General features: G+C 34.5%; 3 protein-coding genes and 1 long non-coding RNA gene across 4 annotated transcripts; 3 read left to right on the top strand and 1 right to left on the bottom strand.

Moving 5' to 3' along the window:
* Positions 1–3,345: 3,345 nt before the first annotated feature.
* LOC108192702 (pentatricopeptide repeat-containing protein At4g14170) lies at positions 3,346–6,389 on the top strand. Its single transcript, XM_017372180.2, has one exon. It carries the CDS (start codon positions 3,471–3,473, stop codon positions 5,832–5,834), a length of 2,364 nt encoding a protein of 787 aa, XP_017227669.1. The 5' UTR covers positions 3,346–3,470; the 3' UTR covers positions 5,835–6,389.
* A 3,077-nt stretch (positions 6,390–9,466) lies between these two features.
* Positions 9,467–11,516, top strand: LOC108192523 (pentatricopeptide repeat-containing protein DOT4, chloroplastic). The gene has a single exon (XM_017372203.2). It carries the CDS (start codon positions 9,756–9,758, stop codon positions 11,352–11,354), a length of 1,599 nt encoding a protein of 532 aa, XP_017227692.1. The 5' UTR covers positions 9,467–9,755; the 3' UTR covers positions 11,355–11,516.
* A 648-nt stretch (positions 11,517–12,164) lies between these two features.
* Positions 12,165–16,708, bottom strand: LOC108192563 (uncharacterized). The gene is made up of 3 exons (XM_017372226.2): positions 16,025–16,708; positions 13,451–13,614; positions 12,165–13,334 (listed from the first exon to the last, which is right to left on the bottom strand). The coding sequence occupies exons 1-3, from the start codon at positions 16,614–16,616 to the stop codon at positions 12,291–12,293; spliced, it is 1,800 nt and encodes a 599-aa protein (XP_017227715.1). The 5' UTR covers positions 16,617–16,708; the 3' UTR covers positions 12,165–12,290.
* Positions 16,709–24,031: 7,323 nt separating this feature from the next.
* On the top strand, positions 24,032–25,478 carry LOC108203350 (uncharacterized). The gene is made up of 3 exons (XR_001803354.2): positions 24,032–25,014; positions 25,118–25,239; positions 25,314–25,478. It is a non-coding gene; the product is annotated as an uncharacterized LOC108203350 (long non-coding RNA).
* Positions 25,479–26,371: the final 893 nt, after the last annotated feature.

The raw sequence follows: 26,371 nt of genomic DNA, 5'->3' as shown, positions 1-26,371 counted from the left end.
GAATGCCATAAACTACCACAATGAAAACATGGATCTTGTGGTTTATATCTAATACTACTTTTTCTAACTCCAGACTTTGTAGGTAAGGAGTTAATGTTCTTGTTCTTCCTGCAAAAATTAGCAAGATGATTAGTATTCCCACAGTTATGACATGTCTTCCTAGGTGCATTTGGAACAGGCATGTAGTTATTACTCTTGTCTATTCCAATCTTGCCATTTCTATTCTTCCTAGGCTCCTTGTTTTTGTCATCAGACCTTATCTCTTTAAGCTTATGTTTAAGCTGTTTCTGAGTCATCAGTCCTATGTTAACCTGTTTGGGCTTATCAGATTTTAAGTTGTTGTTAATCTCTGATTTTGGTCTACTCTGTTTAGACTTAGAGGATTCAGCAACAAATTTAACAGGTTTAACCTTAGGTTTTTGAGTTTTAACAAACTCTGTTTTTGATGACTTAGCTTCTGAGTTATCAGTGTAACCTAGTCCTTTCTTCCAGTTTCCACTACCTAAAATATCCTGAGTAGTTTTGCCTGAACTAGTCCATGTTTTAATGATATCCCTTTCCTTAGCAAGTTCTGATTGAAGAGATGCATACCTCTTTGATAATTCATCTTTGATAATGACAGCATCATCTCTCTCTTTCTGAACTTCTAACATCTGAACTAATTCCTTTTCTAGGTAATCATTCCTTTTCTTTACACTTAGAGTTTCAGATTTTAATCTTTCATTCTCTAAAGTCTGGTCTCTAAAGCTTGTATGCAAAGTTTTAAGGAACAATCTTAACTCAGTTATATCTTCAGTATCAAAGGCAAGAGTTGAATGAGGTACCTTAACAGTAGATTCAGAGTTGTTGTCAGTGTTTGCCATCAAAGCATAATTGACTTCTTCCTCTGAGTCAGATGTATCTGTCCAGTTTCCTTTCTTGGTGATAAAGGCTTTTTCTTTTTCTTTCTTGGCTTTCTTGCATTCAGAAGCAAAGTGACCCTTTTCACCACAGTTGAAACAGGTATACTTGTCAGCTTTTCCAGCTTTCCCTTCCTTGCCCTCATTCTTCCTGAAGTTCTTCTTGTCATAAACTTTGTCAGAGTTTCTGTCTTTTCTTGAAAAACTTTTGCCTTTGTTGAACTTTTTGTAGGCCAACTTCTTGAAGCTTTTCACCATCAATGCTGCTAACTGCATCATCTCATCATCACTTTCTTCAGAGTCTGAGGGATTATCAGAGTTTGAGTCATCAGAGTTTGATGACTCACTATCAGACTTTGTGACATGAGCTTTTCCCTTGCTTTTAGCAGCCTCCTCTTGAACTTTTAGAGCAACAGACTTTGATTTTCCTCCATGACGTTTGCTCCTTTGTTCCATCTCAAGTTCATGAGTCTTCAGTCTTCCATAAACATCATCAAGAGACATTTCTCCAAGATCAAGATTGTCTCTTATTGTAGTGACTTTCAAATCCCATTTTTCAGGAAGAGCCAGAAGGAATTTGAGGTTTGAGTCTTCAAGATCATATTCCTTGTTCACTAGAGATAAGTCATTCAACAGCTTGACAAATCTGTCATACAGATCTGTCAAGGACTCACCAGATTTGGAGTCAAAGTGCTCATACTCCTGTGTAAGGATTGTTTTTCTGTTTTTCTTTATGGCCTGAGTTCCCTGACATCTGGTTTCCAGAGCATCCCAGATTTGTTTAGCAGTTTTGCACCCAATCACCCTATTAGACATTGCATTATCAAGGGCACTGTGCAGAAGGTGTTTCACCTTAGAGTCTTTACCAATTGACAAGATGTCCTCAGGGGTATAATCTTTCTTTTCTTTTGGAACCATCTTCTGAGGTTCATCTGCAAGCCCAACAGAGAGCTTGGTGGGCATATGTGGTTAATCATAAATCCTGTCAAGGTATTCTGGATCAACAGAGTCTAAGAATATGATCATTCTCTCTTTCCAGACTGGATATTCAGATGCCTTAAGGATTGGAACTCTAAAGGATGAAGCTTGTGATTTTTCAGACATGATTGTGATTAAGATCTCACTGTAGTAATCTTAACAGAGCTGGCTCTGATACCACTGTTAGGTCCTATAAACTCACTATACAAGATGATATAGTGATCACAATATGTAACACAGTATGACAATATAAGAGATTGAAAACAATAAACTCTTATTCACAAAGCTTGAATGGTTACAAAAACTCTCTCAGTGATTTATATTTTATCACTAAGAGCTGCTAGGGTTCTTAACAATGTACTCGATAACTCAACTCTTATAGAGTAACCCTAATCTGTGTTTATATAGACACAGTTACAAAATCAATCTCTGATTTGATATCCTATAAATCAGCTATGTATTCTATCAATCAAAGATTGCTCCAGTTTTCTGTTTAGTTTCCATAGTCAGCAAATCACTCCTCAGCTTCTATCCTTCCTTGAAGTATATCCGCTTCTGAGCTCTTTCCACGTGTAAACTCTGACGAGTCTTGACTATGTAAACTCTGATCAGACTTTATCAAACTCTGGTCAGACTTTACTAAACTCTGATCAGCTTCATCAAACTCTGATCAGCTTCCAGCTTAAACTCTGATCACTCCTGTTCTAAAACAAACTTTAAGAACATTAGTAATCATCAATTATATCTAACATTCCTACAGATTTTTTACAGACCTGTAGAGGTTCGACAAATTTAGTCATCCATAAGAGGTTGGCTAAAATTATAGACAATAGCTCGATATGGTTGGAGTATGAGTTTTCGAGCTGTTGGCTAAAATTTTTTATTTATAGTATGCCACGTCGCTTTTTAGCTAAAGATTTTCAATGGTTGCAGATGCTCTAACTGCGGTTCAATTTTTTAATCAACAATTTTGAATTTATACGAAAATTGGGGCGTGACAACGAGTTGAAAATGTTTTGAGGTGGTAACTATACTGAGCGTGTCTAATCATTTTAGACCGTTAATTTTCAAATTATTTTGATAAAATTCAAATTAATTCAGTATTAAAGAATAGATCTTAATTTTTCATTAATGATTAAATAAAAAGATTTGAATGTTGATACGAGTAAAATGACATTTATAATAATTTAAACGAGTTCCCCATAAAATAGTCATGTGAAGTTAGATACTCTCTCTGTCCCAATCAATAGAATACATTAGAGAACACAAGCGCGACACTGATTTTAAAAATATAATTTTATGACTTATTTCTAAGATTTTTTTTTCTGTATAAAAATATGATATTTATATGTCTATATAGAAAAAAAATTAAAAATAGATTATAAAATTATATTTTATAAGAGTTTTGAAAAGCGTGTCCAGAAATCCGAAACATGTACAGCGGAGGGAGTACTAATTTTGACCAGTTGGATTTAAAACCCTATGTGAAAATGGAGGGAGTACACTGAGCACAAAACTCCAAGGGCAAGGGGTTATAGTTATAGACCACTCCACTGATCCTCCTGGACTTAACTCCAATGCTCACTTGTTTCTATGTTGTATCATGCTCGCTCTCTCTTCTTGCCTTCAAAATCTCTTTTAAAATTTAGACCAAACACTTATACTCACTTTCACACTCAACCTCATTTCGTCTCATCAAACATTCTCCCAATCTGTTCTTCCACACTTTCACTTGCACAAACAAAACAAGCCCACGCTTTGGCTCTTCTCAGCGGCTTACTTCCCCACAGTGTATCTGTTTCTGCATCGCTCATTCTCCAGTATGCAAAATTCAACAGCCCCCGAGCTTTCAAGCTTTTGTTTGATCACACTGTGGGCCATTGTCGAACGGCATTCTTGTGGAACACTCTGATTCGTGCTTATAATATTGTTGGCAATAATGGGGTGGTGGGTTTTGATTGTAATGTGCTGGGGGTGTATAATTTGATGATTCGAAGTGGGGTTGTGCCGGATGATCATACGTTTCCGTTTGTGCTTAAGATGTGTTATGATTATAGGGAGAGTTGGAAGGGGAGGGAGGTTCATGGGGTGGTGTTTAAGTTGGGGTTTGATTTGGATGTTTATGTGGGGAATACCCTTTTGTTGTTTTATGGGAGGTGTGGGGGGTTGAGAGATGTGGAGAGGGTGTTTGATGAAATGCTAGAGAGAGATGTTGTTTCGTGGAATACTGTTATTGGGGTGTTTTCGGGCAGTGGGTTGTATGAGAAGGCGGTTATGGGGTTTCGTGAGATGAATTTGAGGGCTTTGTGTAAGGGGAATTCGGTTACGTTTGTGAGTGTGTTGCCTGTTTGCGGTTTGCTTGGGGATTTTGTGTTGGCGAGTCAGATTCATTGTGATGTTGTGAAGGTGGGTTTGGATCGGGATTTGATGGTTGGAAATGCTTTGGTTGATGCTTATGGAAAATGTGGTGATATAGATTGTTTGATGCGAGTGTTTGATGGAATGGTAGAAAGGAATGTGGTTTCTTGGAATGCGATTATTACTAGTTTCACATATGGAGGACATGATAGAGATGCGTTGGATATCTTTAGGTTGATGATCAGCGAGGGTGTGAAACCAGATGGTGTGACGATATCTAGTATGCTACCTGTGTTGGTTGAATTGAATTGTTTTGCTGCAGGGAAAGAAGTACACTGTTATAGTGTGAAACTGTGTTTAAATTCAGATATATTCGTTGCCAATTCGTTAATAGACATGTATGCAAAATCTGGGCATCCAGTTAAGGCGTATCATGTGTTCAACAAGAGTAAATCTCGAAATGTTGTCTCCTGGAATGCCATTGTCGCGAGCTATGCTCAAAATGGGCTTGAGATGGATGCAATAGAACTTGTGAGAGAAATGCAGGCTAATGAAGAAATCCCCAACTCTGTTACCTTTACAAACGTTCTTCCTGCCTGTGCACGAGTGGGGTTTCTTCGTGCAGGAAAAGAGATTCATGCTAGGTCAGTTAGAACAGGGTCTTCTACTGATCTCTTTGTTTCAAATGCTTTGATAGACATGTACGCCAAATGTGGGTGCCTTAGTGTAGCACAAAATGTTTTTGACAACTCTATTAGAGATGAAGTATCATATAATACTTTAATCATAGGTTATTCTCAGTTAAGTGATTGCTTGAAAGCAATAACGTTATTCACCGAAATGGGGTTGATAGGGATGAAGCATGATAGTGTGTCCTATATGGGGGCTCTCTCAGCTTGTGCAAACATTTCTGCCGCTAAACAAGGAAAGGAGATTCATGGTTTAGCCGTAAGAAAGCTGTTTCATATGCATTTGTTTGTAGCCAACTCACTTCTCGACTTTTACACCAAATGTGGAAGAATTGATCTTGCTCGAAAGGTTTTCGATCATATTCCTATCAAGGATGTAGCCTCATGGAATACAATGATTTTAGGGTATGGGATGCTAGGTGAATTTGATACTGCAATTAATCTTTTTGAGATCATGAAAGAAGATGGCATCAAATGTGATTCAGTTTCTTATATTGCAGTATTATCTGCTTGTAGTCATGGAGGGTTCGTGGAGAAAGGCAAACAGTATTTTAACGAGATCTATGCTCTGGGTATCGGACCAAACCAAACGCACTATGCTTGTATGGTTGATATTCTTGCTCGAGCTGGCCTAATGGAAGAGGCAGTAAAGTTCATAAAGAGCATGCCACTGGAACCAGATGCAAATGTCTGGGGTTCTCTGCTTGGGGCATGCCGACTCCATGAAAATATCGAGTTGGGATCCTGGGCTGCAGAGAATTTACTCAAGCTAAAACCGGAGCAACCAGGATATTACATACTCCATTCAAACATGTATGCAAAAGCAGGGAGATGGGATGAGGCAGATAATGTCAGAAAACTAATGAAATCGAGGGGAGTGAAGAAAAATCCGGGCTGTAGTTGGATATGAACTTGTATAACAAAGTGGGTATCACATTTACCTTCAACATATTGCAATGTAGCCAAGTATAGAATTGATATTCCTTAACTGGATTAAGGGGTTGTTTGACTTAATTTAAAAGAAGTAAATTATTGTTTCCGACCTGGGTGACGGCGAGGTGGTGGATGGATCACCTCCAAAACCTGCTAAGAAACGGAGAAGAGCATCTGAGCTCGGTAGTGAGTTGGGAGCTCTGCATGAAGCCCAATATTTCACTGGTGGTAATGTTGGAAAAATCCCTTTGCTCGTTTTGCTAATCTAAATTCAGGCTCGTCTTCTCTCAACAGGAGCTTGATCAGGGATAAAGGAAAAACAAAATTAATGGATGACTTTGCGTTCAGTGATAATGGAGTTCTCTCAAGAGGCAATAGAGCTCCTAGACGAAAAGAGGCTCCAAAAATATTCTCAGGTCTTCTCTAATGACATTATAAACTTGGATGCTCTGGTTGGTTGGTGATGAAGTTTTTGCAAGCGATATGTCTTACCATGCTTTGTTTGGTTCATTTACAGGAGATCTTATCAAAACTTGCAGTGTCTAGCCTGGAAAAGACAAAAGATCATTAAAATTATTAGATCAATTAAAATTAAAATTAAAATTAAGAGTTATATATATTCAGATGAATCGAGAATATATATTCAGACAAAAGATCATTAAAATTATTAGATCAATTAAAATTATCTTCGTATCAAACGAGTAAACAAAAAATTGAAAATTATTATAATTTGTTTTCCTATTCAAACAAGTCAAGAATTGCACTACTCAAAAAAGTTTATATTATGATTTTTTATATATTAATAAACTACTTGAGAAGCCGCGCGGCCCGCCGCAAGGCCTATAAAAATTATATTAATAATTTAATATTAATATTTGTAGAATGCAATAATTTTATGGCTCTCTATAAAAAAATATATTAATGATTCAAAATTAATATTTTTGTTGGATAAAATAAATTTTATATTATAAAAATCTTGATGTAATACAATACATATATATAAAATTGCAAAATTGGACTATAATTCATGGTGAAAAAAATGAAAATAAATTTCTACACGTAATCAACAATTTAAAGCACGGCGAATCTTATTTTTTGTTGTGTGTTTGTTTTTACATTGTCACCTTCCTCCAATTTTTTTGGATTGATTGTGCACAAAAACATCTAACTTAAATCTGTGAGATAACGGACTATAACTAACCTTACTTGTAACAACCTTTATTTTTTAATGCAGTATAAACAGCCTTCACTTAAAAAGTTGCGTGAACGGAGCAAACAGATAATGCATGAATAATATTTTCCTCTATACTCCCTCTGTCCCTCTCATTTCTTTACAGTTACTATTTTGGGATGTCCCTCTCATTTCTTTACATTACCATAAATAGTAAGTTTTTTCAATCATTACACCCACTATCTTCCCCCACTATCTCATATTTAACAATAAAAACTACTATTACACCCACTACCTTCCTCCACTATCTCAAATCTATTATTAAATATTGATGGGTCCCACCATTTTACCCATTTTTCATTTAACTTTACTCATTTTTCATACATTGTCTTGGTCTCTGTGTCCCCCTCCAATGTAAACAACTGAGGGGGACGGAGAGAGTACAAACTAAATCATATAAAAATTAACAACAACAAACATGTCCGATTAACAAAACAAATATTATAAAAGAATAACCAACAAACATACATCACTAATAGTTAATTTATTGACATCATCCATCAATATCATGTCAAGACTATATTCTCCTCCCGTGTTACATAGCGGTCTATAACTAACTTCGCTTGCAACAACCTTTATTTTTTTTAATACCGTATAAACAGCCTTCACTTATCGTTGTAGAAGAACGACACCACCGAATTAGAAATTGAGCAAGAGAACTATCGTCAGAGAGAGGTACGGTTGTGGTATTGAGAGAGAGAAGAGGTTGTGTTTAGATGATCCAAAACCTACAACCTATAGCGACATTTATAGGTGCAGAGAGACTTGTGTGCTACTTTTTCCTATAATTAAATAATTTGAAATAAAATCAAATTAAAACTTTCAAGTTGCTATGTTCCATAAATAATCTGAAACAAAATCAGATTCTAAAACTTGCTTCTAATATATTCTGAAATTTGCTTCTAATATATCCGAAACTAAACAGCGTTCAATTTAAAGTTGCTTGAACGGAGCAAACAGATAATGCATGAATAATTATTTTCCCGTATACAAAGTATATCATATAAAAATTAACAACAACAAACATGTCCGAAGAACAAAAAAATATTATAAAATAATAACCAACAAACATATATCATTAACAGTTAATTTATTAATATTATCCATCAATATTATGTCAGGACTATATTTTTTTCCCGTGTTTGGATTTGTTGACTTCAACATCGCGGTCTATAACTACCTCTGCTTGCAATAACCTTTATTTTTTCAATACTGTATAAACAGCTTTCATTTATCGTTGCACACCACTAAGTTTGAAATCGAGCAAGAGAACTATCACCAGAGATAGGTAGGGTTGTGGTATTGAGAGAGAGGAAGTTGCCATCCAAAACCCTACAATCTACAGGGGTATTTATAGGTGCAGAGAGACTTGTGTGCTACTCTTTCCCATAATTAGATAATCTGAAACAAAATCAGATTAAAACTTTCAAGTTACTATATTCCATAAATAATCTGAAAACAAAATCAGACTCTGAAACTTGCTTCTAATATACTCGAAACTAAAAAAAGATGGTTCTTATTTTTGATTTTTTTTCATCTAAAAAATCCAAAAAATTAGAAAAATAGAACAGAGCGATGTGAGAGGCGACTACACGTTATGAATGAAATTACAAGATATTTTATTATTCAAATAAGTTAATAATGAAATTACAAGTGTTTAAAAATAATTTTAATAAAAAATAATGTCACAATTTGTCATTATTTGACTAGTTAAAAACAAAATTATAAGCTCTCTTAATATCCAAAGAGTCAGGAATTAGCGTATAAGTTGTTATAAATTTACACAAATTATTTAAAAAAAGAAATAAATTATTCAAAGTTTTTTTTATAAAATTGAGATGTTCATAACAACTGATAATTGTCAATAATTTATATTGACATAACAAATATTTCGAATGAGTATGATGAAATTTGCACATAATAAATTTACTCCCTCCATCTTCGTGAATTATATATATCGAAGTATGATGAGGTGTGCATATAAAAATTTACTTCTTCCATCTTCGTGAATTATATATATACTGGAGGATGAGAACGTGATGCGCATTTTATTTTTCCAACAAAATATAATTTTATATTTAATTTTTTTATATTCAAAAAATAAATTATAAAAATGAATTTTAAGATGGTACAATATAGGCGATGAAATGTGAAAATGGAGCGAGTACAAAACACCAATGGCAAGGGGCTATAGACCTGGAAGCAAATTTTAAAAAACCACTTATATATTTCGAATTTTTTTAAAAACTTTTATAAATTGCAAAATTTAAAATGATAAAAAATTATATAAAAAAAAATTAAAAGGGCACGTGCCTTCTTCCTAAATCGGCCCGGCTACAAACCACTCCTGGACTTAACTCCGGTGCTCACTTGTTTCTGTATCATGCTCGCTCTCTCTTGCCTTCAAAACCTTTTTAAAATCAAAACCAAACACCTTTCTCACTTTCACACTCAACCCTATTTCGTCTCATTAAACATTCTCCCAATCTGCTCTTCCACACTTTCACTTGCACAAACAAAACAAGCCCACGCTTTCGCTCTTCTCAGCGGCTTACTTCCCCACAGTGTATCTGTTTCTGCATCGCTCATTCTCCAGTATGCAAAATTCAACAGCCCCCGAGCTTTCAAGCTTTTGTTTGATCAAACTGTGGCTCATTGTCGAACGGCATGCTTGGGGATTTTGTTTTGGTGAGTGAGATTCATTGTGAAATTATGAAGGTGGGTCTTGATCGGGATTTGATGGTTGGAACTGCTTTGGTTGCTGCTTATGGAAAATGTGGTGATATGGATTGTTTGATGCGAGTGTTTGATGGAATGGTTGAAAGGAATGTTGTTTCTTGGAATGCGGTTATTACTAGCTTTAAGTATGGAGGACATGGTAGAGACGCTTTGGATATCTTTAGGTTGATGATTAGCGACGGTGTGAAACCAGATGGCGTCACAATATCTAGTATGCTACCTGTGTTGGTTGAGTTGAACTGTTTTGCTGCAGGGAAAGAAGTACACTGTTATAGTTTGAAACTGAGTTTAAATTCAGATATATCCGTTTCCACTTCTTTAATAGATATGTATGGCAAATCTGGGCATCCAGTTAAGGCATATCACGTGTTTAACAAAAGTAAATCTCGAAATGTTGTCTCCTGGAATGCCATTGTCGCGAGCTATGCTCAAAATGGGCTTGAGATGGAGGCAATAGAACTTGTGAGAGAAATGCAGGCTAATGAAGAAATGCCCAACTCTGTTACCTTTACAAACGTTCTTCCTGCCTGTGCACGAGTGGGGTTTCTTCGTGCAGGAAAAGAGATTCATGCTAGGTCAGTTAGAACAGGTTCTACTGATCTGTTTGTTTCAAATGCTTTGATAGACATGTACGCCAAATGTGGGTGCCTTAGTGTAGCACAAAATGTTTTTGACAACTCTACTAGAAATGAAGTCTCATATACTACTTTAATTATAGGTTATTCTCAGTTAAATGATTGCTTGAAAGCAATAACGTTATTCACGGAAATGGGGTTGATAGGGATGAAGCATGATAGTGTGTCCTATATGGGGGCTCTCTCAGCTTGTGCAAACATTTCTGCTGCTAAACAAGGAAAGGAGATTCATGGTTTAGCCGTAAGAAAGCTGTTTCATATGCATTTGTTTGTAGCCAACTCACTTCTCGACTTTTACACCAAATGTGGAAGAATTGATCTTGCTCGAAAGGGTTTCGATCATATTCCTATCAAGGATGTAGCCTCATGGAATACAATGATTTTAGGGTATGGGATGCTGGGTGAATTTGATACTGCAATTAATCTTTTTGAGAGCATGAAAGAAGATGGCATCAAATGTGATTCAGTTTCTTATATTGCAGTTCTATCTGTTTGTAGTCATGGAGGGTTTTTGGAGAAAGGCAAACAGTATTTTAACGAGATCCATGCTCTGGATGTCGGACCAAACCAAACACACTATGCTTGTATGGTTGATATTTTTGCTCGAGCTGGCCTAATGGAAGAGGCAGTAAAGTTTATAAAGAGCATGCCACTGGAACCAGATGCAAAAGTCTGGGGTTCTCTGCTTGGGGCATGCCGACTCCATGAAAATATTGAGTTGGGATCCTGGGCTGCGGAGATTTTACTCAAGCTAAAACCGGAGCAACCCGGATATTACATGCTCCACTCAAACATGTATGCAAAAGCAGGGAGATGGGATGAGGCAGATAAAGTGAGAAAACTAATGAAATCAAGGGGAGTGAAGAAAAATCCGGGCTGCAGTTGGATTTGAACTTGTATACCAATGTGGGAATCACATTTAGCTTCACCATATTGCAATGTAGCCAAGTATAGAATTGATATACCTTAACTTGATCAAGGGGTTGTTAGACTTAATTTAAAAGAAGTGAATTATTGTTTAAAGTAAAGAAAAAGATTATAAGTGATAAGTAGACTTGACTTATAAGTTATTAAAAGTGCTTGAATAACTTTACTTATGAGTCAATTGAGTGTTTGATAATTTAAATTTAAAAAACAAATTATTAAAATACAAGAAACTTTATTAATACATAAAATTTATTATATATTGAAATTTTAAAAACTTCATGATAAAAAGCAAATTACTAAAAAAGTCCCCCAAAAATATACCAGCATTTCTAACTTCTAGCTTAGAAAATTCAAAAGCCTTCTTTTGTTAAACAGCACGTAAAAAGCACAAACAACCTAAAGTGCTAAAAGAAGTCTAAAAACACTTCAAAAAGCTCCGGCAAACATCCGCCAAACAATCCCGTCAAACATCTACCAAACAAACATCCGCCAAACAGTAAGATAATTACGACTTATAATTTATTAATTATTAAAATATAATAGTGAAAATAAAAGTGATTTATGGATAATGTGAGTAACTTTTATTAAAAAAAAATTAAACAAATTAAATCAATGAAAACAATATACCAAACTAATTTTTGGCTTTAAGTCAATTTAAAACTAATTTTAGGTCAGTTTTAGACTTCTTAAACAAACGGACAGCTTTTAAGTCCCCGACTTAAACCCACAGCTATAATTCATTTTCCTTTTCGATAAAATGATAAATAGGATGTAGTTTCTTGAAGCCTTGTGTAGTTAGTATTTTATCTCCAGATGAAGTCTCATACAGTGTAATGATATTCCGGTAGAAAAAATATGATACAATCATACAAGATCTACAAACTAAGCCATAACTTGGTCGCTAATTGCTATGACAGATTACTGCATTGCAAGATAGATTGTCATCAACTAGCCACAAACTCAGATTTTGAAGTTTCTTCTGAACTATATCCAAACCCATTTGCGGAAACCAAAACACATTCTTTTCAACAGCATTGGCATTGATGTCTACACCAAAATCAAATTCGGTAATCTTGTTCTCCAGTACTTTATCCAGAACATACATGAATCGTCTGCCATCCCTTGCAAGGGAATCATCTCTATTTGACATTTTTTCAAGATTGGCTATAACTTGATCAACCCAGATTTTATGCGCTGAAGATGAACTTCGGGCAAAGAAAGCACTTTTGTCTTTGCTCATAAAAAAGTCACAAGTCCGAGTGTAAGAATCGACAAATGACTCACTGCTATAGGGAACTATGTATCCCACCACCAACCAGGAATTATACCCGAGCTCCAAGGATTTTTTAATCACGTAAGACTTTACGTAAGTATCCTTCACTAGCTCCAACTCAGATACTGGAATACTTCTTGCATTGGGAGCTCTGGTGTTATCAAAAAATTTGTCTGCATCAATAACAGGATGCCCCCTTCTTGCAAGATCATGCAACAAACTAGATTCTGGACCCATAAAGATGTAGTTCAAGGTATTTAATCGTTCAAAGTGGCAGATCAAATTTCTAATAAGTTCCTCCGATGTTTCATATAGGCTCACAAAAATAATGGTTTTAGATTTGTGCACAGAGTTGAGAACAGAGCCAAATTCATTGATATGTTTGACAACTCTACCAGGAAGAACTTCTTGGAAACAGAAATCATACCACCTCAGATTACTCAAAGGCTGCATTTCAAGGAGATTGAAGTCCAGAGAACTTTCATCAAGTAAATAGGAATCTGGCCCTGCTGATTTCCCATAATTGACTCCAGCATCCCTGTGAGATACACTGAGTGCTCTGTCACCCAAAAAGTTTGTATATATATTGAAATAACCACGAGCATGAATAAATTTGATAAACCAAGGAGTCCATATTTTCTCTCCCAACTTTTTATACCATCCTGTCGTCACCTACATATCATTATAATATAATTCAAATATCTAAATTAAGAATGCAAGTGGAATAAATGTAGGAAAATAAAAAAATGATTTATCCTCTAGACAGAAAATGTAAGAAATTATCTTACCATACCCTCAAGATATGGTTTGATTCCCTTATTCTTGTGGATATCGTACCACAGACGGAACTCTTTCCAGGGCCTTGGAAACAGAAGCTGTCCCCAGGTACCCACCAGCTGATACAAGAAAAGGCGTGTTCCCCCATCCAATTGAATTTTATTTCCATGTTTACCTGCCATTTGTGAGAGGATTAGAAGTACAACATTAACAAAAGTATGATGTAAATCAACTCAACAAGAAGAAAAGCATGGCACGGTGGTCAGGCGAAGCACTTTAAGTGATAGAAATACGATTCAACACATACTAATGCTATTACAACTAAAATTTTAGTACCAAATATAGATTATTAGTTCACCAATAGTGCAAAATTTTGCAAGAAAATACATACTAATGTATGAGGCTCCTGAACTATACTTAAATATGTACAAGAGTATATATTGTACAGGAAAGGTATTTGACCAAATTCATAAAAAGCAGAATCTGCTGGTGAGTAATACAAGTCAGAGAGAATTTATTATACTTATCACCTGAGTTGGTAAATAAGGAAGATGCTACAGTAATCATCTTTGCATATAGAAAGATCTTTTATGCACCAATTTTCTTGACATGGCTTGCCATTGATAACCTCTGTTATGCTAAAGCAAGGATTGTTAACTGTAAAGCACAAGATGAAGTTGATATGGAATTTAATTCTTATCCTCGCTTCCATGAGATACATTCATCTAGACTTCCTTCTTTACATTGGAAGGGAACAAATGTCTTTACTGCTGAGAGCTCGGGTAAGGGCAAGCCCATGGTGTGCTACACCTTGTCATATATCTATATTATATAACAAAATCTTAAATTGACCACTCCAATGGTGTTTTAAACATTGTGGTAAAATAGCACAACTCTATATTCTATAATTTATGCTATATGTAGAACAAAAGATAAATGGAGTTATATTTGTCACCTCATCAAAGAGTGAAGAAAGGGAAGGAAATGGATAGCAAAGGTACTTGAGATTATGGGTTACTTGAAGTTGGTATATTTTGTATTCAAAAGTGTGATGTATGGTAGTTAAATTTGAAACAAGATTTAGAACAATGCATCAAAGACAGAGTGCTATTTTAGCACCAAAAACTCCATCTATTTCAGCACAACCATTGGACAGTCTCTAAAGTATATTAACTGCTAATTTATAATATATATGGGTGAGAAAGTTTAGGGATTAAATTTAAAGAGACAATCGTATATCATATATTGGTCGTGGATAAATTATTGGAGCTCTGACATATATCATTGAGACATTGAACATACATTTAGTCAAATTCCAAACAGAAGACGCAGCTAAAATTAGTATTCCATGACAGACATGAGTTCATCAACTTGATATTACTTTTTTTTCCCACCAAGAACTATATCAACCCAACAAAGAATATATAAATCAAACAGAATAACAATAATGTTGTCAAACAATATATGATCCTAGCAAGGGCCTCTAACACCTTATGGGTCGAGGTTTTACATGAGTTGGTTACTTAACAAATGTAATGATATTAGCATTACATGTAATATTAAATATTCTTAGGTTTTGGGAGCATGTTTTATAGAAGTAATTATGTTATGTCATATGTGCATTTTTTGATTTAGTTTCTTGAATAAAATCGAGCTCAGGTCCCCAAAAGTCGTGATTGACTAAAACAATCCTGCAAAGAAAAAACTTCTAATGTGTGTTGCTAAAATGCCCTAGCTATTTGGCAGAGGAATCATGCATCAGTGATATACCAATCCTTTTTTCTAAGCTATAAGCAAATTTCCACAGAGCATTGTGTGATGAGGAATCTAAGTGAAAAGAAAAATGAGATTTCGATTTTGTTTTAGTTACTGTATAGTTTATATATAACAAGTATTCAGAAAAATAATAGATATAACAAGTAATTTATTTTAAAAAATTTATCAATAAGAATCAGTTTGAATGGCAAGGTAGGAACTGAGTTCATATCATTTGTTACACATATATTCAAATCTAAGAAAAGGGATTTCGGAAAAGTATCATTCCTCATTGATTCTGGGAATTGAAACTCTACAACATTTACAATTATTGAGCATCGGGCTGCATAAAAACAAACTCTATATCACAAACTATAATAATGGATATTTACCATTTTACTACACATATACAGAAAACTCATTTAGAATAACACTAAGAACTTCACTGATAGATATAATTCATTAATCAGTACATACACCATTGGTGCATATAGATCTGAGAGGATAAAAATCATCAATCTTAATTATTTCCACATTTCGGACAGTCACAATATTGTATTAAACTTCTTCTGGTCTAGGATAACAAATCCCTAAAAGTACACTCACTAGATAATATGATAAAGAACATCAGTAAAAGAGCAGTGAACATAATATTCAATATCAAGTCCCGCATCACAATATCGTAATGCAAGTATCAATACTAATCTACCTAAATTTATTTAGAGGCTTCTACATAACATGAATTACAATCAGCATACAACATAGATCAGCAACACATTACATTTACACACAACATATACAACATCTAACATAAATCTTCAAAGTGGTACCTGGAACAAACCTGGGTCGCTGCAAAGAAGCCCCGTAAATCCATGGACTATAATTAGACTCATTATAATAATACTCAAGAATCAAACCCTTCAAAAACTTATAATACAAAGGCGAGACCTCCAGATCATCTTCGACAACGAAAGCAAACTCATTATCATCACTAGGCCACCAAGATTCCAACCACTGAGCTTGTAAACCCACATTCTCAGTCCTATAATGCACAATCTTGTCCCCAAATTTCCACACAAACCCATCAACAAAATCCAAAATTTGATGCGACCCATTTAGCTTTTGATCCAAATCTGGCGACCCATTTGCGAAATGGTCAATGTAGATGTGTAGATTGACTCTGTTGGAGTCGTAGTGAGCAGAGGAGAGAGAGGTGAGGCAGCGAGAGAGAGAGTGGAGGCGATTGAAAGTGAGGAGTTTGATGGTGAGGGTGAAAGACTGGGTGGGATTTATGAGGTGGGAGTGGAAGGATTTGGAAGGGAGAGATTGGGGAGAAGAAGGGTAGAGAGAGAAGATGATGAGAGAGAAGAGAGAGATTGAGAGGATGAAGAGGGGGAGGAAGCTTTTTCTGGGTTGTGCCATTGCTTTTGCTGTGCCTTCTGATGCTCAAGACCTGTAATTGTATCGAATTCAGTGAATGCCTCATTCACACTTCTTTCTTCTTTTTTTGATTTATTACAACGAACGAACTTTAATAATCCCTCCGTTTCAAATTAGATATCCACTCTAAAAAAATTGCACAGTTTAAGAATAGTGGTTGTTCACAAATTAATTGCATTAAATGATCAAAATATATGAAATGGGATTGACCTAGAAAATATAAATAAGAGATATGTGGAGTAAAATTGACTTTGGAAATATATATTTGCATTGAAAGTTGATGTGGACAAGTAATTTGAAACAAAAATTTTTCTTAAAAGTGGACATGTAAATTGAAACGGAGGGAGTACTTTTTTTCTACGGATGCAAGAAAGATTTCATTAACTCCCAACTGTCGATACACCGGTTGTTAAAACAAATAACATACTAAAAACAATTAAATGATTTGTTTCTTGATTTAAAAATTTTTGAAGCTAAAAACGAAATCAAAGACATCCCAAACGATCCAAATTGCACCACAATCTCTGGAAAGAGTAACATCGCAATTGATCATATCACATAAAAACTATTGTTAGCCCAATGTTCAGAAACACCAATCGCATAAATCGAGATTGGAGAAGTGGCACCACAACTATCTACATGTCAGATACCAGCTATAGACCTGCCGAAGACATCCAAGCTATCTACATGCCGGATACCAGCTATAAACATGCCGAAAGTGTAAACCCGTGAATGATGAACAATCTTTGGTTGTGAAAGTTGAGCTCTTGCAATAATCACCACCCCCAGATTCGATACAGATTTTGTAGATCACCAAAAATATCAATAAACTCATTCTCAACAGATCCAACACGAAATAAACCCAATCATGACTAAACAAAAACATAACAAACACTCCAAAACGAGAGACAAAACACGCACTACAAGAGGAGAGACACACAAACACCCAAAAAAATGGATTTTATTAAAAAAAAATTAACGAGAGTAAAAGATAGATAATGAAGGGTTTGGGGCTTTCCACTGGAGAAAACTAGTGGAAGCCCCTCGATTTACTTGAAAAAGGACAAACCCTAATGGAGTAGGAAGAGAGGAGGGAGGCGGCTGGGAGAATTTTTAACGAACTTTAATACTCTAAATACTCTTATAAAATATCTTGTATTCATTATTGATACGTATTTTAATATTTCTAGAAAATAATTATATAACTTGTTTTAAGATTTTCTTTTTTATTTAGTAAAGGATCTTAAAAATAAGTTGAACAATTATATTTTATAACAACAGTCAAATGTGTCACGTTCTCGTCCCTCTCCTACAGTATATATAATATGGAGGGACTTTTCCTAGTGTTCCTCCTGACACTAAAGACCTGTAATTATATTGAATTTAGTAAATTACATATAGTTGGTGGTGGTTTGGTCAATTAACTGACCACAAACTTGTAACTCGATCATCTAATTTAAAATTTTTCAATCGAGTCACAAATCATTGAATAACTTTGATTTTAGACGGATGGATGTTAATGACACCAAACAACAGTCACACCGCTCAATCGACCCGTCCATTTATAAACCCGATTGCAAAATAAAACCATTTATATAACCAAACCCTAACCCAATCAATTTAATTCTAAAGTTAGAATTCATTCTCTCTCTTCTACCAATATTATACCCTAACTGCAAATTCATGATATGGTAAGCACTCATTCTAAAATATTACATATAATATAAATGATTTTAAAAACAATAATAATATATTAAAAATTTTAACTAACAAATTAAAAAATTAATAATAATGTTATTTGCTTACAATTGACTTGACAAAAATGAGCGGAAAATCGTCCCAAATCATTTTACTTATCCCAGACATAAAAGTACGCTTTCATCTCTCATCTCATCCAAACATATCACTCCCTCCTTGAGCTCTAACTAGCATTAATGTCCGTGCAAGGTACAGGGTGAATCTCATATTTTTCTCAAAGTTGATACAAGCACCGCTGGATGAACATATATCAGTTGAGGAACAAAGATATAATCAAGTTGAGTAGTTGAGTTCTCAAATATAAAATTGTTCTCAACTTCATTGCTAGGACATTATACCTCAAAACACAGGGAAATGGAAGGAAAATGTGCATACTGCATACAATCTGATTACATAGTTGTATACTACAACTAAAACAATATTACATGCGATTACATAGTTATATCCCATAACTAAAACAATATTACATGTTTTTCTAATTATTTAATAATGTCATGTAAGAAGACAGGAGTGTCTGTTAATCTATTAAAATCACATAAAAATTCTTGAACCCAAAATTTAAATCATATCAAGCGTTAGAGAATGTATACTATGTAGAAGTTGAGTCCAACAAAAGGCATGTATTATGGTCTTCCTTTCCAAAACTTTGATTTTATCCTTGGTCCGTTCTTCATCCTCCTATCTTTTTTTTTTTTTGCTAAATATTAAAATTGAATTAATCTGAAAAGATTACAAGGATAGGGTCCAACCCTTAATAAAAAGGGGGGACTATAATACGAAGACCAGTACAAACACTAGAACAAGCATTACACTTTTCATTTCACAACCACATTGAATGTATGCTCTTTTGTACGTGAAAAGTGTAATTTCTGTACAACCTGTTTTACGTGCACTCTGTTTTTTAGAGTTGAAGGGCTCACATCACCTCTCTAGTAAACAAAAATTTTGTGGGGTGTCTTTTCATGAGCTTGTATTGTTTTTACTATTGTTATAGTATATTAAAACTGGCTTAGCTCATTGTGCTTATCGATTCTACGTGCAACATTGCTATATTGCTTAGCCAGCCTAAGATGTTCAAGAACAACCTTTGTAACAACGATCCTCAGCCTGTCTCTTATCCTGGGATGTTGCTCCATTTACCTGTTTGAGAAAAAGGCTATCATGACTTGTTAGCATAGGCACTTAATTAGATATTTATTTAATAAATGATACACCAAATTTAGAATGATGTGCCCACATGGGACACATTGCTCAGAGATATAGCGAGATGCTATACCTTTCATTAATGTTTGCTTTATGAATACCTTTGCAAGTCTTTATTCAGGATGTAACATTATTACTCTGCAATCATATTAAGCTCTCACCTTCAAGATCGTTAATAACTAAAAAAGCAATATAGTGGCACGAGCATGCGTCTCAAACCTAAATTTTCCCGCTAATAAAGTTCATATATACGATCCAATATAAACCAAGTAACAACCCTATGACCAGAAAAGGGGAAGCAAAATTTATATGAACACGATTGCAAAATTTCATGCAATTATAGTTTTGCATATATGGACTGGTTCTAGCATCAACTTCTTAACAAAAACCAATTAAAGAAGATAACATCCTCTTAACCCAATCCAATTAAAGAAGATAACATCCTCGCAATGATAAGCAAATGAACTTAACTAATTTTATGGCCATAAAACTTCTAATTAGAAAATATTTCATTTGTTTAAATTTTAATTCATACATTTTTTAACTTTTATGCGCACATTATTAACTGCTTTGACTGGATGATTAAAATTAACATTTTGAATTTTTATTTTACAAATAAAAATATATAATCTAAATTTTAATTCACAAAAATCAATTAAAAATATCAATTTTAATTATCTAGTCTAAGAACATAAAAATGTTTGCAAAAAGTTTAACTCTCATTTACAATTAATGATTTATTGGTAATAATTTAGCAAACATCTTCAGACTATTTGCTAAGAACAAAGAAATTATAGAAAAATAATTAAATAGGGAGTTAAGAGATATTATTTACATAAGCTGATTCCTAATTCTCCCCCTCTGTTTTTCTGCATAAGAGTCCATTGTATTAAGTTTATAAAATTAAGATTCCCTATTATGTTCCCGTATACAGCCAGATAAACAAATACTGCTACCATGTTATCTTGTTTTGATTTAGTATTAGGATTTCCACATTTTTCTTGAATTGCTCAAATACTAAAGAAGTTTCCTGAAGCGTGGTATATGAAATAATTAGTGAGGGGTTAATCAGGTAGCTTGTTTTAACACATTGTGTTTTTGATACGTTACTTATTATAAATATAACTTAACACATGCAAAGAGAAAAGGTAAACATGCAAGTTAGATAAATTTATGTTTGTCGGCTCTAAGTTATAATAATAAAGCCTACCAAAACACAACCAATATTAGTGCAACACAGAACTTAAAATATAATAAGAATACCTCTAGTGCTAGTTACTCTAACGATCAATCCTGAAGACACCATCCTGAAAATAAATTAAATTGAAGCACCTAACATTATATGCCATCAATCAACAATAAACAGTTTATAATTCCGGGTATTTGTACATGTGCATGTGTCTAGATGTGTGTGGATATATATCATTATCAGCACAACCTTCATTCCAGCATAACTAAAACAATTGCATGTGTGTGCGCGATAAAGTGGCAGACAACATTAATATTGTTCTGGGCAATTACATAAATTTAAGGGTGTAACCTGACTCAGTTTATAAACTTGTGTGTCTGGATAATTGCACAATAATAGATATGTAAAATGTCTGAATCTATACCTTGTCAAGAAGTTGTTTCAAATAAGCTTTCAGCTCAAGTGATGTACTAGTTAGGACTTTTCGATCAATCTATACGAAGCAAGCCACAATAGGATGAAAAGATTACATTAAGAGTGTTTTCTATAATAAGTCACAAACACATAGACCAAGTATACATTAGTCCTATCTGCACCTTTATGTTTGTTTGCCAAATGCCAAGAGAAAAAGCAAGCTGGTGACAGTAATATTTATGCAGATGATATAGCGAATAAAAGTATTAGTTTTTGCAGATTTCGCGATATACTAGATAACTTAGTTTTGCAAGAGAATATGAAGGGTCTGATCAATGTAGCTGATTTGCTTTTAATTTAATAAGGGTGCAGAAAATGTCACCGAATTGCATAATGATTTTTGGCTAGTTAAATGTAGATATTCTGAATTTATATTGGCTTTCCTGGAAGATATTCCATACAATCTCACCACAAGGACGTGGATATACAGCTTGTTTAGATTAAACAGGAGGCAATTTTGTGTTTACCTAAGAGCTATAATCAAGTAATATGAACTGAACATTATCTGTTAAATCTTTCAACTTACTTTCTTTTCTAGTCTGCAATAGCTTCAATTTCTTTACAATGCTTGTCTAACCAAAGAAATCTTACTTGAATCCCCTCCCCATTCTTCGAATATAGTCAACTGATTCCGAGTAGGTTTGAGCCATGATTGAGGAATATGATTCCTCGAGACCAATAGTAATGGCTTCTTGAAAGCTTGGTTAGAAGTATAGAATTTGAAAGAAAATAAAACATATCTTACCATTTCTGAGAGGATTCTCCACAACTTGTTAGGAATTCATTCTGATTGTAGGATCCAACATAATTACACGTGCTACAGTTATGATCACATGCAATGTATCCAGCCTAGTGGCGTCCAATGCTTTCACCATTCACTCATATTTGACCTTTTCTCATGCCACTCATATCTAAAGCATATGGCCTGGCTCTTGAGGAGTATCGAAAGTAGCCTGCGAACAAGATAACACCAAATGAAGTGTAATAGCACTATAACATCAAAATATTAAAGATACGCTTATAGCATGACAGTCACACCTCTTCAGCGACCATGTAAATACACACACAAGTTCAGTGGCAGAGAAATAATGATTTCACATTATGATTTGGTACGATCTTCCAAAAAACACTTGCACACAAAGAGGATACAAATTGAATTTACACAAGGGAAAGGTCATTTGTAGTAATTCAATAAAAGTAATTAGACAGGTAGAGGCATTGTAATTGCTAGCAATCTGTGGCAGCACTAAATGAATATCACCGGGCTTTGTTTTTGAATTTATGGCAGGGGAGAACTGCTAAACCTTTCCTTTCAAATACCATTTAGACTTTAATTTTCTGCATAAACAATATTTACAAAATCAAGCTCGACAATGAAAGTAAGCGAATGAGTATAGAACTATGGCATGTCGACAAGCAAACAGTGCACTGAGAAAAGAACAGAATACTCATAACAATATTAGCACCAAAGACTAGCACATCGGAGATGCTCTACATAATTGCAATACTAAATTAAGTCCAGAACCAACATTCATCTTTCTCACTAACCTCTCCTACCACTAAATAAACCTTCCTTTATCTCTGAGCAAAAGCACCTAAACAACTGATTGATTTTTCTTACCAAGGATGAGCATGCCACGGATTGTTTGTTGTCTCACACCCACTGGGAAAGGCCTGCAATACCGAAATTACAAAATTATATTTACTTACCAGTAAAAGATTTTAAGAGTGAAGCACCCAGAGGCGGATACAAAAGGGGGGCTCAGGGGGCTTAAGCCCACCCCTGAGCCCATAGTAAATTCATATATTAGTTGAAATTTTTTAGGTTTTACAAGTCAGCCCACCCAACAAATTTCAGCCCAGTCCTTTATATGATTAGCCCAGCCCACTCTTCAAACAAAAAACCTAGCGTAATACACTTCCCCTTGTTGCTGCTTGTGAATTTAAACAGATTGTGCCCGCTCTGTACCTCTTCGGACTTCACTACTGGCTACTGCGCTAGTCTGTTGCTCTTGACCAGGGGGATTCAAGCTTTGCACTTGCTTAAAAATGTGAAGGAGCTTCTCATGATTCGCAATCAATTAGACATGCATATTTATAATGTCAACAGAGATCAAGAATTACCTTCTCGTGACATTGTATAAAAATAATTAGGGAATATTATGTATTTGAGATATTTAAGATTTTTTTAATTTTTTTTTTAAATATTAGTGAAGCCCCCCCTTTGGTAAAATTCTGGATCCGCCACTGGAAGCACCACACTAGTACAGATGAAAGTGATAAGAATCATAATATTATATTAGTTAACACCACAATACACTATAGCTTGCTCTCCGACCACAGATTCGGCTAAATTATTGTCAGCTGATTGTCTACTTTTTTTATGGATAAGAGATTCTACTCTCACAATGATTAGCAGCAATATCCAGACTCCAGCGGAAACAAAACATTTCATACAATTTCAGAATTGGAAGTTGTAGCAAAAACTCTCCTAATGCAACATTTTAACAACTATAAAAGACCAAAACAACTATAGGCAGAAATTCAGTTCTTCTTTTCCTAATCCTCCGTAGCCAGAAAAATGAGGACACGAAGCAGAACAACTATAAAAGACCAAAACAGAGCACCTGTATTATCTACCTTTCCTCCTGCCCAATTTTAACTATTGTCTCAAAAATAATATGTTACGTAATATTTTTTTTAGTTGGTTTATAGGCACTTGCTAATTAGTATTTTAACATTTTAACACAAGGAAAAAAAACAAACGAGACACCTTGGGGCATGTATAGCGTCTGGCGGGTTCTTGATTACCAAGAAAGAGGTTAAAAAACATACAACAAAAAATAAGAATTTCAATGGACCAGTTTGACAGGGTGTTTCTAGTTCTTCATCTGCAATGTTTAAAGTGACTCCCGGGGCTTATAAATAATGAGATCACATACCTTTTAGGCCTCTCTCAAGCTGCAAATTTAAACGTCGCAGAATTCAATCGAACACAATGAATTTAAGTGGATGGGTATTTTGTGCGCTCTCAATTTGGCAGAGAGATGCTGTTAAGTGGATGGGTATTGCTCGGTGAAACAAAATTTCCCAATTTGCGTAGAGGGGAATAAAGTTTGAAGCTCAAATCAAATGAATTTACTTGTCTTAATCCTTCTGGGATCAGTATTTTAGTCTGGGTGGAAGAGAGGAGGAGCAAAAGATAGTGAGAAGGAGTCGAGCAGACGATCAAAATTGAGAGAGATGATCGCTTTTTATGAAATCAAAGGTTAGGAATTAGGCTCGAAGCAGGTCCGGAGGGATAAGCTTGTCATTTCAAATAAAATATATTGCTTCGTCGTACATCCAGCAGAGTTGGAACTTGGAAAGGATTAGATGGTCTTTTTAAACTGAATAAATTTTCTCACGAAAAAGACATGTTCTCGTATAATAGATATAGTAGATTATCTTTAGACTTCGACCTCCATCCCAATCGACTCCGACCTTCATCCCTCTCACTCGACCTCGATCTCTCTTCGATTTATTGCAATTATTAAATATCAAAGTTGGGTTTTCTTTTGCCCCGTCACAACAAGTTTAGATTGAAGGGGCTCGGCCGCAAGAAGCTTAAATCAGGACAGATCTCCCCAGATTATTTCATTTTACTTTAATTTTATTTTTGGCTTTGATTTTGGATATCATCTTACTAATTGGTTTTTTATTATACAGGTAATTAGGACTTCAAATTGGTGGCTTAAAATTGAGGATTTTATCAAGGTTTGAATTTTGTTGCTTTTATGGTATTATATATGATTATTGACTATTATTCTTGTTAGAAATGCAGGATTAATTTGAACTAGTGTTGTTTATATTTCAATAGCTTATGCATGTTTCTGAAGAGGCTTTTGTTGGAGTTAGGTGTTTATTTGTAGATTGACTGATAGGTCATTGCATCCAACCATGTTTATGGGCTTCTACCACGAAATCCAAATATTATCTTGGGTAAGTTTTATATGTTTGTTTAAGTATAACTTATATTAGATGTTATTTCACTATATGTTATTGGAATATGTCAGGTACCTTGAAATATTTGAAGTATGTTGTCTTGCATTGGACTTTAGCCGGAAAAATTGGGTAGGAGAAATGTTTTGGTTTTGTAATGCTACAAAAAGATTGGCAAAATTAATGCTTTTATTTTGTATATTTTTCTGTTAGTTCTAAAATGCACTTTATTTCCTCTCTTTGCCGTTGATTCAATGGTGTATAACCTTCAACTACAAACAATATAAATAATATATGCTAAAATAATCCAAGATAGAAAGGAACTATGGAAATAAATTAAATTCCACTTCCAATATGATATGACTAATTATCGAAAGAAGTTTTGAAGTATTTATTTACTCTATTTTAGCAAGAGTAAAATATATGATGCAATAAGCTCCACGAGGAATGTTTTGTTTATATAATTCTTTGGGGCTAGGTTGGCATGCATTTAGAGTACGAAGTACGATTATCTATTTTTCAAAAAATAAATTTATATTATTGCCCTGTATTTGACTATTCCATCCTGCTTAGAGTATGCTTTCAGGTGTTCAGCTATGATGGGTTACATTCCCCAAATTCTTTGGTAGTTACAGCAGTTAAGATTGTAGAACAAGCCAGATTTAGTTAATATAATTTTATAATTACAAGCTGGTTTGAAACTTCATTATTTGTAATGTTTTTATTTCTCATACCTTCTTATTCATATTTTACAATGCTATATAAGAATTGTCAAGTTCGGATTTTGTTATTGGAGTACGAATCAGTTTGATTGGAGATAAGTTTATTGTCACACCAATAGCCAAGGATTGGAGATAAGTTTATTGTCACACCAATAGCCAAGGAGATGAAACATTCGTAGCAGGATTTATTAGTTGTAACAAATATAATTATGATAGATGATTATAACAACAACAATATTTTAACACACTGCCTCCATCTTGTTTGCATGATCCAGCAAGATATTTCATTTCAGCACACCTCACAAAGCACTGCTCGTCCCCGAAATGGGTGTTGCATACTAATCCGTGAAAGCATTTCGGCGCCGGTGGATCCCATTCACCATCTGCATATATAACAAGTAAAATATATT

This window comes from Daucus carota, chromosome 9, assembly GCF_001625215.2.
Source record: "Daucus carota subsp. sativus chromosome 9, DH1 v3.0, whole genome shotgun sequence".
NCBI classification, from domain to species: Eukaryota; Viridiplantae; Streptophyta; class Magnoliopsida; order Apiales; family Apiaceae; genus Daucus; species Daucus carota.
Note: the sequence above shows the minus strand (reverse complement) of the source record. Positions and strands in the feature narration are given on the sequence as shown.

What these genes read in the sequence shown, in the direction of transcription:
- LOC108192702 (XM_017372180.2), top strand. Translation starts at nt 3,471, where the DNA reads ATGTTGTATCATGCTCGCTCTCTCTTCTTGCCTTCAAAATCTCTTTTA.
- LOC108192523 (XM_017372203.2), top strand. Translation starts at nt 9,756, where the DNA reads ATGCTTGGGGATTTTGTTTTGGTGAGTGAGATTCATTGTGAAATTATG.
- LOC108192563 (XM_017372226.2), bottom strand. Translation starts at nt 16,616, where the DNA reads ATGGCACAACCCAGAAAAAGCTTCCTCCCCCTCTTCATCCTCTCAATC. An exon ending in GCGACCCAGGTTTGTTCCAG is followed by an intron (nt 13,615 to 16,024) that starts GTACCACTTTGA and finishes CACAAATGGCAG; the next exon opens with GTAAACATGGAAATAAAATT. An exon ending in AACCATATCTTGAGGGTATG is followed by an intron (nt 13,335 to 13,450) that starts GTAAGATAATTT and finishes AATGATATGTAG; the next exon opens with GTGACGACAGGATGGTATAA.